The 20584-nt window shown below is 38.9% G+C and overlaps 1 protein-coding gene across 3 annotated transcripts in view; it reads right to left on the reverse strand.

Moving 5' to 3' along the window:
* Window positions 1-20584, reverse strand: part of ARID2 (AT-rich interaction domain 2) — a 143619-nt gene that overhangs the window by 19794 nt on the left and 103241 nt on the right. For all 3 annotated transcript variants that reach the window (XM_061639890.1, XM_061639892.1, XM_061639891.1), the window contains one exon: window positions 12844-15713. In XM_061639890.1, coding sequence (XP_061495874.1) covers window positions 12844-15713 — 2870 coding nt within the window. The remainder of the gene's footprint in view (window positions 1-12843; window positions 15714-20584) is intronic.

Genomic DNA, 20584 nt, shown 5'->3' on the forward strand with positions numbered 1-20584 from the left:
TTGTGAAACTGGGTTTTCTGCTTTTCCCCCCAGCTTGAACTGGAGCCTTCATACCATGAACAGCTACATCTGCACAGGATTAAATTAAGCTACAGTACCTGATCAACTTTTTAGTGTACTATCAGAACGCGTAGTGAAAATTAGGAGAAAAAAGCAACAAACAGAGTCTGCAACTTATGGCCCACTGAAGATTTCACCACAGGCATCACTAAGGAGCAAAGAACCTCAATCAGCAGTGGCTTGCAAACCATTCAGTGTGTGTGTGCCTGTGTGGCTCAATGAGGACCATAATTAATTTTTTCCCATCTCTGATGGAAATCAAGAGAATGCAGGCAGTATGTAAGCCTGCTGACAGGAACTGTCTTGTTTGTTATTGGTCTTATATAAGCTGCTCTGGAAGTCTTCTTAACTGAAGAACATTTTCCTTAAATAAATAAATAAAACACAAGCATTCAGCTAAAATACAACAAACTCAAATAGCTACTAGAGGCAGAAAAACAATTACACAATTACAGAGGTTTTTAAAATATAATTTTTTAAAAAAGAATAGGTAAGTTATTACATCTTTTTCAAAAGTCTGCAGGGAAGGTCAGATCTCTTTGACAGAACACAGCGTCAGTGTAAAAACATTTCACTTTGGCTACTAGCTCCAAATTGCAGATTGTAGTTGTATGTATTGTATTTTGAAAATCTACTGGAAGACACTCTCGAAAAAGATTATGTTTAGCTGTGATGACATCATCAAACTGTGCATGGACCTTGATCTGATTTGCGGCTCCGATTTGTATATATGGATCAGGCCCTATCTGGTCTGGATTTGTATCCAAATATGGATCGCAATCTGCATTTTTTTTTTTGGTTGCCACCCTAGGCTCCTACTGGGAGGAATATATAACAACTTTCCAGAAATCCCATTGGCTTATATTGCAAAACTGAAACAGCCATAATTTTCTTGTTTTATGACCTAGAGACATGCCATTTGGAGACCTGGTAATTGCTATATAGAGGATTAAACCTGCCAAGTTGCAGGTGGATAGCTCTAGGGGTTTTCAGGCTAGCCACCTTTAGAATTTGCTTTTTCCAAGGAGGATTTATTTTTTTAAAAAAGACTGTCATATAGGGGGCAGATTACCAACAGCAGTAGTGAGTGAGGAAAAAATAATACTATTTAATGTTACTATTCACTGTGGTCAGCAATTAGAAATAATAACAATAACTCTTAGAATGCTGGCTGGCTAGTAGTAGCAGCAGGAGTAGTAGTAGTAGCAATAATAATAATAATTTCCCAAATCAATTTGTAGAGATTTGTACAGATCTTTAGCTCAAAACAGTCTCTAATGAACCCATACAGGGTGTCTCTGAAATGGAGTAATTACAACACCATAAAGGAGAACACAAATCACAGCGGTGGGAAGGGGAGAAGTCTTAAAATGCAGAAATCTTTTGTAAGTTCTGTCTCTTAGAAATGTTTGGTGGGGATTGGGTGGCATTTGTTCAGACTGTGTATGTTTTCTGCTCTTTCCCAGCCAATCCTAATCCCATCCTTATATATATATACATATTTTTAAAAGAGTCTTGTCTGAGTTATTCTTTGATTTCATTCTCATTGCTAAGAATCATCATCATCGTCATCGTCATCAACAACAACAACAACAACAATTACCTACCCTTCACCCAAGGGTTCCAGGACAGGTTACAACAATCTTAAAATACAGGTTTAAAGACAACCTAAAATCACAGAATAGGGCGGGTCCTAAAAATATGTCTGAGGTCAAGGCCAGAGTAAAGAGGTGCATCTTCAGTACTTGCCTAAAACAATACAATGAAATTGCCAGATGCACCACAGTGGGGAGGAAATTCCACAGCATACAGGTAGCCACAGAGAATGCCCTCTCCTGAGCCACCACCCGAGCTTCCGAGGATGGCAGAACTACCAAAAGGGCCCCCTCTGCTGACCTCAACATCTGAGAGGGTCTGTAAGGAAGGAGGCAGTCTTTCAGATATTTGGGACCTAAATCATTTAGACTTTAAACACTACTGTGAGCACCTTAACTTAGGCCCTGAAATGGCAACCAACGCAGCTGTTTTTAAACAGGGGTTATATGAGATTTAAAGGGAACCCCAGCCAGTAATTTGGCAGCTGCATTTTGAACCAGCTGACATTTCCAAGTCATCTTCAAGGGCAGCCCCACGTTTTATCATTATTGAGCTAAAAATTATTATTTCCAGTTGCTAACCACTGTTAATATTATTAACATTAAGCAGTATTTTTATTTCCCTCACTCACTATTGCTATTGGTAATTCCTATGACAGTGCCTTTAAAAAAAAAAAAAAACCTTTCTTGGAAAAAGCAAACTTTAGAAGTGGTTAGCATGAAAACCAGGACACATTGGGCCTGGTCTGCATTTACAAATCAGAGCCACAAATCAGATGCGGGGTGGCTGTGCACAGTTTTAGTAGCGGCCATTTTGATGATGTCATCATAGCTAGATGTAATCTTTTCTGGGAGTGTTTCCTAGCTGATTTGCAAAGTATAATACATATACAACTATAATCTGCAATGTTGAGCTAGTAGCTGGAAGACTATAAAGGCATTAAGCCAAAGTACTTTGCTGTTCCTTACACACTCCTGGGAGTTTGAGGTACTGAATCATGAATATGAATTGTCTCTGGAATACACTGCTTCATCCCATAGCATAGTGGCCAATTCACAAGTGCAGGGTCCCTTTGCAATAGTCACAGCCACCCCCCCTTGCAGCCACGCCCCCTTCTAAGATTATAGAATAATCTAGCCAGGCTTGAACACTGCTTTCTGTTTCTCTGCCACTGTCATCATTTGACTGTCCTTTCTCACTGTCAGAGATGTTGCTTGAATTACTGGATTCATTGTCTATACATGTTTATCTCCTGCTGCTGCCAAACAGCTTGATGTGGACAAGGTGCTATCATCAGGAATCACTCTCTTTTTCAGCAGTTATAGAATTTTCACTCTCCACAACTTGGCTTTTTGAAGTTGGAACACCCTTCATTCTGATTGGCTCCAATCAGCAGGAAACGACAAGGAAGCAAGTTAGAAGACCCTTCTCAGTGGCTAACACACTGCCTTTTCAGGTTGATTAGCTCATAAGACACTGGAGACATAGGACCCTATTAGGACTTGGCTCCCCAAAATGGTAAGGGGGATCTAAGACCGCCTGGGAGACTACACCCCTGCTTCCTTCATAAGTCTATTTTGTATTATTCATTATTCAAATACATACTTCACAGAAATGAAACTATTTTTTTAAAGTTCACCATTAGTACAATTCAAACTGCACCTAGGCCAAATATACACAGCACAGATAGCAAGGATTTTGTGATAACTGGGAGTGTATATATGTATCTTAACACAGATATTGCTACATATTTATTCATCAGCATTACATATGTGATTGACAGATGTGATGGAAAAGCAGCTCTTTTTTTAAAGTATATGGTAGTTTAACGGTAATAAAGCTGATAATAACGTTGTTCTCACTCAAAGGAACTAAAATTCTCTTACCCTTACCCAATAATTTTTCAACTGTCCTATAATTTTTAAAATTATTTTAAAGCTTCAAATATGGTGAAGATAAATGTTAGGCACAAAAGAGCCAGTTTTTTCAGGTATGTTCTCAAACTGCTCAACTCAACCAACATAATCACTTGTGACAAGAGAAAAAGTTGGTTATTCCCAATGATTACCACTCTGAGACATGATACCACACAGGCTACATATAGTTTGAATTATCAGTCCTGACAGGAACAAATTTGAAATATATTACCTAACACGTTTATCCTTCCCATTTAACAAGAAACTGAATTTTAATCATCACAATAAATCACCATATGAATCAGAAGAGGAGCCAGCAAGTCATATATGGGGCAGTATAGGAGACAGTGGAGTATTCACTCCAACACATGTGGTCAGTAAATCAAATATCTTAGAATACAGTTCACATAATGACACTGAAATACATAGTTTGGATAAAAATCATATAAAAGGTCAGGGTAAAAATTAATTATACAATTCAGACATCAAGGCTGGCCCACACATTTGGCACAGTGAAGCGATCACCTCAGGCAGCTGATCTTGGATGCCATGAAAGGGCAGCAAATTATTAGTCATTTAATTTATTATTATTGGTTTTTTTACGCTTCAGATATCAAAATAAGATGACTGGCCTTGGATATTATGCACCATGTCTTGGTGAGAGGGGCGCCATATACTGTTCTGCCTTAGGCAGCAAAATGTCTTGGGCTAGTCCTGTCAAACATTTATACTGCGTTTTCAAAATTTAACAGTAAGAAAATTACATATAAAGTCAAACAAGTAAAAAGATGCAAATTATCTTCAGACTCTCCATCCAAGAGCTACATTTTAAAAACCAGTTATTTTCCTGTACTTATTGCTGACAGTCTTGCAAACCATAATGTGGCTTTAAGTAAAAGTTGTAGATAAAAGGTTTAATAACCAAGACATTGTCTCAAAACACAGTGATATCTGTTTCTCAAGCATAAGTCAAAGAAGAAATACAATCCTTCAGGTTATGAGGTCTTTAAGGGTGCAATGCTATAGTTAAAAAACAAACTATTTTGAACTACAGCCAAATCAAACTGTTTCAGTATCATTGTATTTGGTCTGAAACAAATGTTTCGCGCTATCCTTTGTTCTTGAAGTGAAGTGATGTCCAGGAAAGGCCAATGTGCTCCAGGAATCTTGCACGTAAAAAAGCCAAGCATCTTTCACGAGAGCAGCTTGGCCCATCTGCTCTCAGACATATTTTAGAAAATTTGTGTTCTCCAGAGTGAACATAAAATTTACCATCTAGATAGATGCCTTATGGTGCATTGAAGGCAGATCAACACCTGCCCTTAATAGAATTGTAGAGCTATTCAGATAAAAGCATACTGTACTCTATATAGGGAATTATTCTGTAAAGAGTCCAGAGTTTAAAATCCCCAATGCCTAGATTTCTGCACTACATAACATCTGTATGCATCCTTTGCCAATAAATGTAAATAATGAACATGAGTAGAGCCTATTGGATCACACGAAAGGTCTACCTAATCTAGCATCCCATTTCCAATGCTACTGAAAAAAGCTGACAAGGAAGACATGATGGCAAATCTCCACTATTGCTGTCTGTCTTGCAACAACTGGTAGATTTCATTGTGCTATCATGGCAAGGCAGATACTGACAGACAATGCTCCATGAACTTGTTTAGTTCCCTACTTAAAGCCCGTGGCCAACCTTATGTCCTGTTGAAATGAATTCCATTGGTTAAATATCTGTTGTGTGACATACTCTTTTGTCTATTCTGAATCTACTGCCAATCAATTTCATTGGGTGACTCTCAGTTCTAGTATAAGGAGAATGGGAGAATTTTTTTCATCATCTCACTCTGGCACTGTGCCAGTGGCAACACCAAGCCACAGCGAGTGGGTAAAGGTCTTTCTCCATCCCCTCTCTGGAGCTGGGCACAATGTTACTGACATTGCAGCAGCTCTTGAGAAAAGTACACATCCCAGGGCATACTTACATCCTGGTGCACAGCAGCACACCAAAATGGTGTGTGTGTATGTGCGGACACCTCCTGTCCTGCCTTCCACATACTGGGAAGGGAAGAGGGTTTGGGGGGTTGTGTGTGCGAGTATGGCTTATTTCCTAATTCCAACTGGGTTCGAAATAAGCTGAGATATTTCCAAATTTTCAGGTAAGAAAATAGCCACTTTACACCCCTTGAAAAGTGTCTCTAGAAGGTCAGGGAGTTTTCCTCAATAATGTGGGACTTCTGCAGCTGCTCATGCCCCATCCCACATTGTTCATGACCTCCCCCAACTTTCCAGAGGTGTCCCTCCCCTTCCTTGTACGCCATCCCAAGTTGTTCAGGAAAGCTTCTAAACCCCACAGATATACTTTTCAATGGACCCAGGCAGCAGCAAAAGGAAGTTTGGATGGAAATTTCACTCTATAAGCAACTTCCAGTTACTTATCTTAGAATCCAAATCTATGTCTCTCTAGAACCCAGTCCTGAAACTTGGACAACAAAGACCATCACCTTGGTTGTCCCAGTTTCCAGAATAAGTCCATGATTTCTCATTTTAAAAAACGTCATCAGGAAACAGGACTAGAAATGACCTCAGCCAGAGAGACCCCAGCTCAGTTTGAAGAACAACTCCCAGTCAGACTAATACTGGGCTAGACAGATGAATAGTTTGATGCAGTGTGTTAACTTCATATTATCATAGATTAGTTTTAAGCTTAATTATGTTAAATGCTATTAAGTTGATCCTCAGCACAAAAAGCTCTGAAAAAAATTAAACAATTCCCCAATGATTCTGTGAATAGAGTAGCCTCAATACATGCAAACATGCATAAGCACTCTCATGTGACAGAGATCTGCATTGCATATGTCTTTCTTGGCATATGCACGCTGAATATCACATTTTTATATACAGGTCTATGCCAGTTTGCAGGCCCAATCCACACAGAGCCATTTTTAGGAGTTTCAGTTTCATATTATAACATGGTGTTCAATATGCGAATGTCATGTGGGCCTAAGGATTGCATTTCTAATCCTCTACCACAGTGGTTCCCAAACATTTCCCCCCACAGAACACTTGAAAACTGCTGACAGTCTTGGCAGACAATGCATGATTTTCTGCCTGTTGTAACAATTGTAATGCGCTGTGCTAGATGCTGTATGATTTTTAATTGTATTTTTATTGCTTCTTTGATTTCTTATATTGAATTTGATTGTACTACAATTGGCACTCCATAGAATTCAAATTGTAATACAATACAAGAAATAAAAGCAGTAAAAATACAAATTTTAAAAATCAAAATGCCACAGAGCACCTACACAACGCTTGTGAACTACTGATCCATGGACCAGAGTTTGGAAATCCCACTCTACCACACGCAACACCAATTTTGTGCATTACATTGGCTACTAGTACATTTCTGGGCCCAATTCAAAGTGTTTAACCTTTAAAGCTGTAAATGGATTGGGACTATGCTCTCTGAAGGCCTGCCTTCACCCATTATAATCCTGCATAAATACACAGATCTGCTGCAGGGAGCCCTCTTGGGTGCCCACTGTGAATATGTTAGGTTGATGAGAACAAGGGAAAGGGGATTTTGGTAGTGGCTCCAACTGACTTATGTTTTGCCCCTGCAGTGACAGTCCTTTAAGCAGCCTTTGCAGTTCTCTCTCTTCAGTATTGCTTTTAACTAGGATCATAAGTACCTTGTATATTTCAGAGTAGCTTTCTGACATTAGCAGCATACTTATTTAATATTGTATGTTATATTCATTTTTTCCTTGTATCACTCCTTTCCTGAATATCATTTTGTGAGAACACGGCCCTTAAAAGCAGTTTACAAAAACTTTAAAATAAACAAACACACACAGTTGGACTTACATTTACATAGGACTGAGTTAACCCATGTAAAGAAGAAGCACAAGGACATGTCATAACAGGACTTAGAAAGGAGTTTATAATAGTCAGATGAAATAGGAAGAGGGCCATGATACTACAAGCAACAGGAATCAGTAAATAAATTGATCTTATAACTCTGTCAAAGTTATCTGAAGGTGTAGAATATAACAGTCTTTCCAAGACTTTTTTAAACAATCAAGATGGAAATTTGTAATTCAGATCACTTGTGTGTATTTACAGAATACACAAAAATTGGCACAGTACCTAAAAACAACCAATATTCTTGAGGTGCTCAGAGCGTCCAGTAAGGACTTGCTATAAAACACAAACACAGAACTCTGCAAATAACCAAGGAGCATTATAACACAGGAGGAAAGGGCCCCACAAGCTATGTTTTTGTACAGACAACAATTTGCAGGAACACATCAAAATGTTAAAATGGTTATAGGACAAGTATATTATACTAATAATAGATCATCCATAACTCACTAAAAACAAAAACAAAACTGCACACCTAAAGCATTTTATCTATCAAACTCCATTTAAAATGCAAGTAAAAATCAATATATGCTTGGTTTCTGCTTAGCGTCAGTTGCATAAGAAAAAGTCATGTTTGTTAGTTTCACAAAAATTTGCAAATCATATTTTCAGTTACAATAATATTTCCTTTCCCCTCCTCTCCCTGAAAAGCCTCTCCTGAGGGTAAAAAGGCCCTGCTGAATGTGGGTGGGCCGAGTGCAGGCAGATCAAAGGAAGGGGGGATTCCTGAAAATTGGGCAGAGGCACAATTAGTGACTGGGGCCTAGCCAGTTCAGCAGGGCACCCATCTGTCAGGAGAGGCTTTTCACGGGGCTGCCAAGGAAGGAGGAAAACAAGGCATGTCAGGTGCCAGACTCCTTCTGCGGTTTTTCTCTGGTAAAAGGTAAAGGTGTCCCCGCACTTATAGCATGAGTCGTTTCCGACTCTTAGGATGACGTCTTGCGATGTTTGCTACGCAGACCGTATATATGGGGTGGGATTGCCAGTGCCTTTCCCGGCCTTTCTTTACCCCCCAGCATATGCTGGGTACTCATTTTACCGACCACGGATGGATGGAAGGCTGAGTGGACCTCGACCCCTTTTTACCAGAGATTCGACTTCCTCCTTCCGTTGGAATCGAACTCCGGCCGTGAGCAGAGCTTCGGCTGCATTGCGTTACCGCTGCTTACCACTCTGCACCAGGGACCTGCCCTCTATAAACAAGAAACGGCTGACTTAAACAAAAAATCTAGTAATACAGCAAAGCAAAAAAGGAAATGTAAATGTAGCTAAGGCCCCTATCTTTATACAATAACTACAAGAAAATTTCCCCTAAATCTCCGATTTAGCATCAATCATCAATTAGTCAAACAGTAGCAAGTGGAACAATAGTCAGTTTTGCAGGTCTTACAGGTTTCAGGAAAATGTACTTTTAAAGTTGTGTGCAATGTTCAATCCTGGAGGCAAACTGGAAAAGCTGCCCTATTATAGCAGACATGATTATGACATCATAGCTATTGAGAACTCTCCTACTGACCTGGACACTTTCTTCTCCTGTTACTTTGTCCTGTTTTGACAAAGTGAGCATTTGATGTTGCAGAAATATGTCCACATATGGAAAGTATTCTGAATGAGCTATTATATATCCTTTCTCCAATATTTTAGCTCACAAACACAATTCACATTTCTACCCAACTTTACACTGTATTTAAATGAAAACTATACAAGACAGGACAGCAGTTACGGTTCTTATAGTTGTTGGTGAAAGAATTAATATTATTAATATATTAATGTGACTACAACAGTAGAACAAAAAATGTAGAGGTAGGGAAAAGTACTAGGGATGTCTCCTGGAATATGTGCAATAATAACTAAAAATCATGCTGAGCACTTGCAAAGTTCCTTCATCACTCAACTACTGCAATCTTGGAAGTAAAGCACCTTTATTTCTAAAAAGAAGCACTAACTAAATTCAAGAATCAAGAAACAGAAGGAACCTCAACCCACATTTCTCTCTCTTGCCATTGTCCAGAAGCAATCTCCTTTGCTTTGTCATTTGGTCCTTCAACCCAGGGAGTCTCTCTGCAACAAGGAACTGTGTCCAGTTCTGGACACCACACTTTAAGAATGATGCAGACAATGGCTAGAACAGGTTCAGAGGAGGGCAACAAGGATGATCAGGGGACTGGAAACAAAGCCTTATGAGGAGAGACTGAAAGAAGAGGGCATGTTTAGCCTTGAGAAGGGAGATATGATTGCACTCTTTAAGTACTTGAAGAGTGCTATCACACAGAGGAGGACCAGGATCTGTTCTTGATCATCCCAGAGTGCAGGATACAAAATAACAGGCTCAAGTTATAGGAAGCCAGATTTCGGTTGAACGTCAGGAAGAATTTTCTAATGTTAGAGCAATACAACAATGGATAGCGAGGTGGTGGGCTCTCCAACACTGGAGACATTCAAGAGGCAGCTGGACAGCCACCTGCCAGGTATGCTTTAAGTTGGATTCCTGCACTGAGTAGGAATCCAACTTATAGACCCTTTCCAACTTACTATTCTATGAATACAATCGACTCCAAACATATACATTATATTATGATTCCATGCCACCTGTCTTTCATCAACCTAGTAACTGCAACCTTCTCACCTTAGAGGTTTGACAAGATTTTGTGGTCTGTAAAGTGACAGAAGGATATGTTGTAGTCTAGCTCAATAGCAGTAGCCTTATGTGAGTAGCTAAACCAACAGAATTGTGAGGTCATAATCATGCCATCCAATAGAGAAGTGTTTTCAGCCCATCCACCAGCCAAGTTAAAGTCCATTTCTGTGGAAACTATAACAACTACAATGGCTGTTCTTATTCCTAGTCTAGCTATTAACAAAAAAAAATGGTGAAATTAATGGGACAGACACTGAAATCCAAGATCAGAAAAATCCTTTTCTTCTTGTGTCAGAGCAAATCTTTATTTCAAACTTTCTTACACCTTTGTTTCCAACCCATCAGGGGTCATCTACAAACATACAAAGAGAGAGATTGAGATTACTGGGGGCAGGGATGTACATTACAGAATCCCTGCCATTCAATCTTTGGGTCACATTCATGATGCTTGTTCCAATCCAGAGACTGCTCACTCTTCAGTCCAAGGTCACCCTTTTCTCCAACAGCACTAATGAGATATTTAGTAGGTGAAGGGCTCAGTGAGCACAGCAATGCTGATTACTCTGTGCAACAGAATGCTTTTTGCTTTTGTGCATGAATTCACATATAACATTCTATCTGAGTAGTTTTCAAACTTTCCACTTTCAGGGAATGATTTCAGCACTGACTTGCTTCCATGGAACCTCCTTTATTTCTGTTACAGAGCTTCTACTCATTTAAGAGGATCCTGGGGCATATTGGTGACTCCTTAACTTTATGTGAACTGAGACTGCTTTCTAGAAAACACACCACACTCTCCTATGTGCTACAGTCACTGGGCAAGCTTTCTTTTAGGATGAGTGGATTGATAACATTAAAACATTATTAGTTTGCAATTAAAAAAAAATTTATACACCATAGGAGCATAATTCATATCTCTGGCCAAGCATCCCACATTGACTGCAGAATTCTTATGGGCTCTTACAATGCACATAGAAGGACATGAGCAAGATCAGTGTCACTAATATGCAGATGACACACAGCTCTATTTCTCCTTTTCATGTGAACTGGATGAAGTGGTGTTAGCGCTGAAGTAGTTCCTGGAGGAGTAATGGGTCGGATGAGGGCCAACAGACTAATGCAGAATCATGACAAGATGGAGACACTGCTGGGAGATGCTTATTATTATAAAACAATAAATAATGATAAATATCCATTCTGTTTGGCTAGATGAGTTATAAATATTTCAAACTGGAGAACTGAATATGCTGCAGAGTTTAGGAAGATGGAGGGTAAAAAAAAGTACAAGATATCCACATGTGCTCTGTGGATGATCCAGAAGATACACACAATAGCATAGAGATTAACACATTTGCAAATCACATATTATAGACACAAAACACCATACCCCAAACGTTGCAGTTGTAATTGTGCAATAAATAATAACATGCAAAACATAAGTGCACGATTCAGCCCAAGCTTTCTCTCACTGAAATCAATGGATCAAAAAAGTGCAGAACTTTGCCTGCATGCATCCCATCTCCAGCTGTTGTTTGCTAATATGACGGTGTAGAAACTGAAAGAAAATTAGACAGTTTCTTCTAATGCATCCAAAGTGTATATATGCTGAATTTCCACAATGCACTGACCCCTCCCTAATGTTTCATTATATTTTCTTTGGATCTCCATTTCGGCCATGGTCTCAGGGTCCCAAGAGTCCCAAGGCTTTCCCACTTTTTGTAATTCTTGCTTCTCCCAGATAATTCCTTTACTGTGGAACAGTAGAAGCTGCAAATGTCTCTCCAGCACAGCTCCAATAAAATGTACACCTCAGAGAAAGGCTAGCGATTTTACTTTCAGTACTATAGATCTATTATTGAATGTAAGGGCCCAAAATGTGAGGAGGTAATACCACATGTAGACTGCTTTCATTAGAATGAAGATTAAAAGTTTGCATTTTTACATAAAATCCCTAGAGCTTTATTATTAATAGTAGATCCATGAGCATCAGTTCTCCACACAAAAACTAAAAGAATATACAATATGTATCCTATCGTAGTGAAGTAGTAGGAAAAACAGTATTTTACATAACTAGTGAACAGATATTACATCTACTGATGATGAAGAGTTGGCATTATCCATTTAATGCTCAAATGTTTCACCCATTTCAATAAAACTTGCAATTTTTTCAAGAATCTTTATGCAGAACAAATAAACCATCTATAATTTATCCTTCAGTTACATGTTTGTTTTTTTATACAAAATTGCATAAGGCATATATAAAGTATACATGTTGAATAAATAAGGCATCTATAGCAAATGGAAGCATTAAGATGCAAAACACAGCCTTGAATGTGATATGCAGGAACAAAATCACTTGAAAACTCTAATATGAAGGAAACATCCCTCAGTTTTCAAAATAAAGAAAGTACTTAAATAAAAGTAAATACAAAGGGTTTCCTGTGCATTATACCCTGAAAGACTGCAATTCATTTCAATGAATTAAAGGTGTACGTCTATTAATTAAACAGAAAACAGTGAGCGATACCTCATCCATATATGAATATAAAGAAAATAGTTTTCTTAACATTGTGAAGTGAACATATGAAATAACGCAAGAGTAGAACTTTTACATTTCCACACACACACACACACACACACACAAGCACAAAAATACAGTTTGGGAGCTAAAATAAATAAAAGAGAAAGCTCTGGACTTACCTGTGTGACCATACTTTGCATGTATGGTGCTGGATGCTGCTGTTGCTGCTGCTGCTTTTGTTGAACAGCACTTTCTATTGCTACTTTTGCTACAGTACTTGGATCTGCTCCAGCTGGCACAGCAACCATAGTTGCGCTGCAGCCAGCCTTGTTAGGGTCACTGATTGTAACAATTCTAACTCCTACTTTATGTGGGATTCCTGGAACAGTTTCCCTATCATTATCCTCTGCTGGCCTTTTTACAGTTTTGCATTCTGCTGTGCCGTTAGTTGACCGAACTTCAGATGACAGGGTAGCCAGGGACCCACGAGGTCCTGAGTGTGGAACTGCTATGATTTGATGCCCCTGTATAACAGAGGCCGTTGACTGTGGTGAAACAACTACACTTGGGCGTTGCTGAGGCACATCTGAATTCAAACTTAGAGGACCATTAGGTACATCAGCACTGGTACTACTAAGTTGCTGGGTTAACAGTTTTGAAGCCTCTTGTGCACTGCTTACAGCAGGCATAGTACTCAATCCTAATACAGGCCCATTGGAAAATCTTTCCCCTTGATCACCTTTGGCAGCAACTTGTTGTGTGGCATCCAAATTCCCACGATCTACTGGAGAAATCTCACCGTTTCCTACATGATTGGAAGTTTTGTGATTTGGAATGTTTTTGCTTAAATGGGAACCATCGCCTTTTTCAAAGTCACAGATTCCGTTAACGAGGGGCTTCCTCAAATCACTTTTAATTTCCTGCGTCTCGGGTTGTTCAAAGTTCTGCTTTCCAAGAGCTCCATTTTCACCCAAGTCTAATGATGGTCCATTACTGATCTGCGAGAACTGATTGGCCTCATTCTGAGTTTTCCCTGAGTTAGCTGGAGGTAGACTGGAGTCATGTTTTCTTCCATTTAGAAGACTTCCCACTTGTGTTTCATTTTCTTTTGCGTCGCCATTGCTGGTGTTTGCAGCTCCTCTTCGGCAAGAAGGGTTCTCCATAACCTCAATTTTACGCTCATGAATATGTAAACCTGTTGCCTCCTTTGCTTCCTCTTCCTTTTGGCAAATGATTTTATCTCCTTTGAATGGTGGAGCAGTAGCAGAACACGTTGATTGTCCAGCTAATGGCGCCTGGGTAGGTGGAAGCGTTTGCACCTGAAGCCCAACTCCTGCCTGTGCGCCGCTCATTGTAATTCCAGCTGGAGCAATGATTTGAGTTGCATTTCCCTGACTCACAGTTGCTGTAGCAAAACTAGTATTTGGCACAACTGTTATGGTAACCTGATTGCCAGAAGTCCCCTGGAAAATGGTTGCTGGACTATTTGAGATCAACTGGCCTGGCAATATTTGTAAATTGGAGATGGGAACTGTTTGTACTGTTCCTTGGGGTTGGATTGCACTCTGGACCAACTGAACATTTTGCTGTCCAACTAGTAGTGGCTGAGCTGAAGACTGTCCTTGAACTCCAAAATTCGGTGCTTGGTTATTAGCCACCTGATAAACCACCTGAGGGCTGGGAGCTCTTGCGTTATTTGGAGGGGGAATCTGTGGTGCTGGGAGAATAAGCTTGCCACCTGGAGTTGAAGGGCCTCGTTTAGGAAGCAACAGCTGTTTTATCAGGCTGGATTCACTCGGAGGAGGTTGGCCCACTGCAGGGTTACTTTGCTGTGGCTGAACTTGCATCTGTACCTGCTGTTGCTGTTGGACTTGTATCTGTGGCTGGGACGGTGCTGGTGAATTCTGCTGCTGTTGCTGCCTCTTCACAGAAAGCATCTGGCTGACCGTGGGAGGGGGTCCTTGTGTTTGGGGTGTGAGAGGTGGAGATGATATTACTGTAGAGACTTGGTTATTTGAAATTGGTCCAGGCGATGGGGAAGAAGTTGGAGTTAGGTTTGGTTGCCCACCCAACTGAACAGTTTGCCCAGCAGGGATTGAAGCTGGATTGGTAAGAACAATTTGGTGAATGGCTGGTGCGTACGTTGGACCTTGTGGAGCTGGTTGGCTTACAATCACTACACTTTGCTGCGGTGGTGGAGGCGGCTGCTGCTGCTGCGACTGCATGGGTTGCTGTACCACTGTTGCAGGAACTTGCTGAGAAGGCAGGGGCTTTGGTGCAATATTCTGAAACCCTACCCTAGATGTTGGGGGATTTTGGACGCCAGCAATTGTAACCACCTGTCCAGCTGCAACCTGGAAATTCTGAACTGTAGTAGCAGTAACTATATTGGATGCTGAAGTTGTAACATACTGCTGGGGTGCTATGATGACCGTGTCTTGCTGCTGGTTACCAGCTGTGGACTGCTGAGATGACGTTTGTACTGGCTGCGATGATGTGGTAATGAGCTGCTGACCCTGGGAAACTGCTGATGTGCATGCTGGTATGTTCTGTACTCTGCCAAATATATGGCCCTGAGGAACAGCTTGTTGAATTACGGTAACAGGAGTGCCTGAAGGTATTTGTCCTGGTACCACTGCATGTAAAGGGGACTGCTGAATTACAGGTTGATGAAGCAAAGTCTGAGAGCTGACAACAGTAACAGATGATTGTGGTCCTGCACTGCTAGGATTCTGATTTGAAGTTTGTGCTCCACCTGCTACAGCAATAGTAACAGGAACTGCAGACTGGGGAACAGTGCTCTGTATTACTGTGGCCTTGACCACTTCACAAGAAATTGGAGCTTTATTCTGTATGACAGTCATGGGAGCATTTTGTTGCTGCTGACTGTGAACTGAAGGGTTTTGTGGTATCCTGGAAACAGTCTGTACTATTGTAGGTACACCTTGAACAGGAAAAGACATTTGTGTTGCAGTTAGAGTTGAAGACTGACTGTTAAGAGGAGGCCTCTGAAAATGGTTTCCTACACTTGGTGGTCCATGTGGGAGTCCTGTTGACCAAATAAAGGGGGGAGAAGCCTTAAGTGGGAACACTGAAATTATAGCAAGCAACATTTCAAAGAACAATTATCACGTAACTTAAATCACTCACTTTATGAAGTCAATGTTAGCCACAGATTTTGTGCAGTCCAGACAGATGTTCAAGTATGATATAGCCACGAGAGTGGTTGTATATTATAGTCAGCAAGGATTTTTCACATTCCGCAATGCTAAAACAAAAATACCCCCCATGCCATTCTGATGCTTCCATAAGCTCATTTCAAAACAAAACCTTACATAGAGTCCAACATAGTCCTGAACTCAGAAATGCTTGCTTAAGAACCTCTAAATTTTCATGGCGATACACAAAACAGTCAGAGAGAATCGAGAATTCAAAGTGTAGACTTCCGGGAAGGGTGACTTCGCTTGTGCCTGCTTTTGAGACGGGCTCCCGCCTCAAAAGAAGCTTATTCAGATATAAATCAGTCAGAACATTTTTTTTTGACTGATGAAATTTCTCCCGGGCAGGGAGAAACGTAGAGATCAACCTCAAAAGCCTGTTTTTGTTGGGAGGACTGGATTTCATTAATTTATGAGAAAAGGTCCAGCCAGCAATGCCAGACGGACTTCCGAACAAGCTCTATCTGATTAATGCGATACGTTTATCTTTTCTTCAAAGAGAAAACGGACTAACAGGCAAGCACCCTTCTTTCTATTATTTTTTTTACTTGGTTTAAATTGTTGCAGCAAAAAGAGATTTGTCAAATGAATCAGCTTTAAAGAACTTCTGGGTGAGCTATAACTCTTCTCTGTTATTCACGAAATTAACAGTTTATCTCTGTTTCTATTGCAAAAAGCTGTCCTGGAAGTGCATTCTAAAGATATAAACAGAAGAGGGATTTCTATTCCGAGGAACATTATATTGTCTGGGACTATTCTCTTTTTGGTCTATTTTATTTTGATGAATCTGCTTCTTCACGACGCCACTAACTGTTTTGATGCTGGGAACTAAATTTGTTTTGTATTCTTGAACATAGAGAGATAAGGCAGGCTGCTCTGTTTATACTGTGATGTCATCAAGACTGGAATATTAACCCAATTGTTGCTGAAATAAGAAGTGGTTCTTCTTTATTTTTGTTTTGTTTTGTTTTCGTGGTTTTAAAAATGGCAATCAAGAAAGTGGCTGAGAATCTGGAAGTAATTATGTTTCAGAAAATAATGGATGAGATTGAGATAACGAAACAAACCCTGTGACAGGGCAGTAAGGAGCTGAAAATTGAACTGAGCAAAATGACGCAGGAGCTTAAAGAAATAGGGGATCCTGTGAGAGAGGAGAATGAGATCAGAGATGAGAAAAGAAAAAATAAAGGGAAGATACAAGCCCTGGAGATTGGAACAAATGTGGAATTGGAAAAAGATCTGGAGTTTATGGATATTAGAAATAAAATCTACTGTTTGGAATTTAACGTTATCTCTGAAGAAATTAATGAAGATATTAGAGATAAAGTTATCAATGGCTTGGATAATCTTCTGGACTGGAATGACGTGATGGAGCTTGATATAGAGAAAATCTATGGAATTAACTGCAGCCATGTGACAATGGAAAAACTCTCAAGAGGGACTTCCCGGAAGTGAGTGCTCAGCTGGTGACTGTCTCTGAGAGATCTCTGTCTCAGAGGAAGCTTTTTTTCAGGTTAAAAGCCAGCCAAGAGGAAACTTTGACTGGCTTAAATGTTCTCCAAGGTATAGGAGAACCGATCAGATTTTCCACAAGACTTCGTTGAGCTGTCGGCGGCTGGAATTGATCAGGAAATCCCTGAGATAAGAAGGCATGCCGATCGGCTGAAGACGGAGTCAGAACTTCCATGCAAGCTGTACTGGAAAAAAGCGAAGCGTTTTTTTTTCTTCTTAAAAAAACGTCCTTAACCAGCGAGCCTACTTCTGTCTAAATCTTATCATTTGGCTTAAATTACTACAATAAAAGAGATTTGTTTACGAATCAGCAACTGAGAAACCTGGGTGAGTCATACTTTTTCTCTTTTAAATATAATTAAGGAAGAAAGAAAATGTAAACAACTTATATATTTTTTTTACGACAAAAAGCTAGCCTGAATTTGGAGTTTTAAAGTTTAAAAACGGATGAGAGGTAATTATTATTTGATGGAAATATATTTTGGACTATTTTTTTCCTTGGACTATTTCTTTTTGGACGAATCTGCTGTTCGTATATGTTACTAATCGTTTGGTGTTGGGAACCAGAATTGTTTTGCATTCTTGGACGTAGATAAGAACTGTGCTGTGCTGGCTGGACTATAATAACAGGCCTGGAATATTAACTCTTTTGTTGGTGGAGGAAAAAAAAAGAAACAGACTGCCTCTAGGTTTTGGAACAGTGGTTAATATCAGAAATTAAAGGCTTCTTTTGAAAATGACAACTAAAAAAGCAACTAAGGCCCAGGAGCGAAGAGGTTCTACTGACCCACAGGAAGGTGCTATACCCCCAGATATGTTTCAAAAAATAATGGAAGGGATTAATGATATAAAACAGGAAATGAAAACTGAATTGATGGATATAAAAGACTATATTAAAACACAAGTGGATGAGATTAAAGGGACAATACTAAAAAATACTAAAGAAAAGGTACAAATCTTGGAGAATAGAACAGATATATTAAATCTGGAATTAGAAAAAAACTTGGACTATATGGCTGTGACTGAAATAAGAAATAAAGAACACTGTTTGAGATTCCGTGCAATCCCTGAGGAAACAGGTGAAGACATCAGAGATAAAATTGTTAATGCTTTAGTAAAATTTCTGGATTTGAATGAAGATCGGATGGAATTTGAAATAGACAAAGTTTATAGAATTAATTCCAGATATGCAACAATGAAAAAAATTCCAAGAGATGTGCTTGTTCACTTTATAAAGAAGACGACCAGAGATATGGTATTACAGCAACACTTTAAAAATACCTTTAAAATTGATGGTAAGGAAATACTGGTGACGAAAGAAATTTCTATTAGACTTTTACGTAAGAGAAAAGAATATGCTTTTCTTACAGAAAAACTTAAACAATGCAAAATTCAATTTAGATGGGATGTTCCAGAAGGAGTGATCTTTATATTCAGACAACAGAAATATAGATTGAATACTGTTCAAAAAGCAAGGGACTTCTTGAGAAAAGCTTCAAAAGATATGGATGAAGACAAACTCAAAGATATGGATATAATTCCTGGGGAACAAAGTCAACAAGGATATGCAGAGGAGGGGAAGGAAGATGATGGATTAAAAGGAGCATCAGGCACATTTTAAAATACACGCTTAAAGATGGATTACAAATATCTAACTTGGAATATAAATGGAGCCAACACGGCGCAGAAGAGAAAGAAAGTGTTTCATTATTTGAAAAAATTAAAATTGGATATAATTTGTTTACAAGAAACTCATATTAAGAAGAAAGATTCCAAATATTTGATTTGTAAAAATTTGGGTGAAGAATTTATTTCGGCTGGACCAAAAAAAAAAAATGGAGTTGTTCTCTACACTAACCCACAATTGCTTCCTAAATTGGTATTACTGGATGACAGTGGTAGATTTGTGGGAGTTGAAATTACTTTACAGGGTACAAACATTTTGGTAGTGGGTATTTATGCCCCCAATGAAGATAAAACATGGTTTTACACAGGACTTATGGAAAAATTGTCAGAGTTTTCATATGATCATTGGTGTGTCATGGGTGATTGGAATGGGGTAATCTCACCAAAAATTGATAGGCTTTCTGAAAAAAATATCAAAGAGACACAGGGTAAATTACCGAAGATTTGCTTTGAACTGATGGAACATTTAGAATTGGTGGACACCTGGAGATATATAAATGATAACGCAAAGGAATTTACTTATTTTTCAGAAAGACACAAAACATTCTCGAGGATTGATATGATTTGGATGTCTAAAATCCTAGCGAAGGATATTTTTAAAATGGAAATATTACCAAAAACTTTTTCGGACCACAATCCTGTGATATTAACTTTAAAAAAAAAAAATCTCGGATTTAGATGGAGACTAAATGAATCTTTATTACAGAATGACAAAGTAGTACAAGAATGTAAGAAGAAATTAAAAGAGTTTTTTGAACATAATTTACATAAAGGAACAAGTGAAAATATCGTTTGGGATACAAGTAAGGCATTTATGAGGGGATATTTTATTAAATGTAACTCTGAATTAAAAAAAAAGAAACAACAGAAAATGCAATTAATTTTGGAAGAAATAAAACAAAAAGAGGAAGAATTGAAAAAGAATCCAACTAAAGTTTCTATTGTAAATCAAATTAAAATGTTACAGAAGCAAGTATCAATGCTGACAGTTAGAGAAATTGAAAGGAAACTAAATTTTGCTAAACAAAGGACTTTTGAATTTGCAAATAAACCTGGGAAATGGTTAGCATATAAATTAAGAAAAGAACGTCAAAAAAATATTATTTTAAAGATACAAGAAGGAGATGAGACGCTGACAGATAATGTAAAAATCAAAAAGATTTTTCATCAATATTATTCAACATTGTACAAGTGTCAGGAAATTTCATCTGAAAAAACAGAAGAGTATATATCTAAACAGAATTTGCCTAAAATTACAGACTTTCAGAGACAAGCTATTAATGGCCCTATTACGTCAAGAGAGGTATCTGAAGCTATAAACAAAATTAAATTAGGAAAGGCGCCAGGACCAGATGGGTTATCTGCAATGTATTATAAATGTTTGGAGGAAGAACTCTTGCTACCTTTACAGTCTACAATGAATCTTATTCTGCAAGAGGGAAAGATACTGGATAGTTGGAAAAATGCTAATATAACATTAATACCTAAAGAGGAGCAAGATTTA

Source organism: Rhineura floridana, chromosome 8 (assembly GCF_030035675.1).
Source record: "Rhineura floridana isolate rRhiFlo1 chromosome 8, rRhiFlo1.hap2, whole genome shotgun sequence".
Classification (NCBI taxonomy): Eukaryota; Metazoa; Chordata; class Lepidosauria; order Squamata; family Rhineuridae; genus Rhineura; species Rhineura floridana.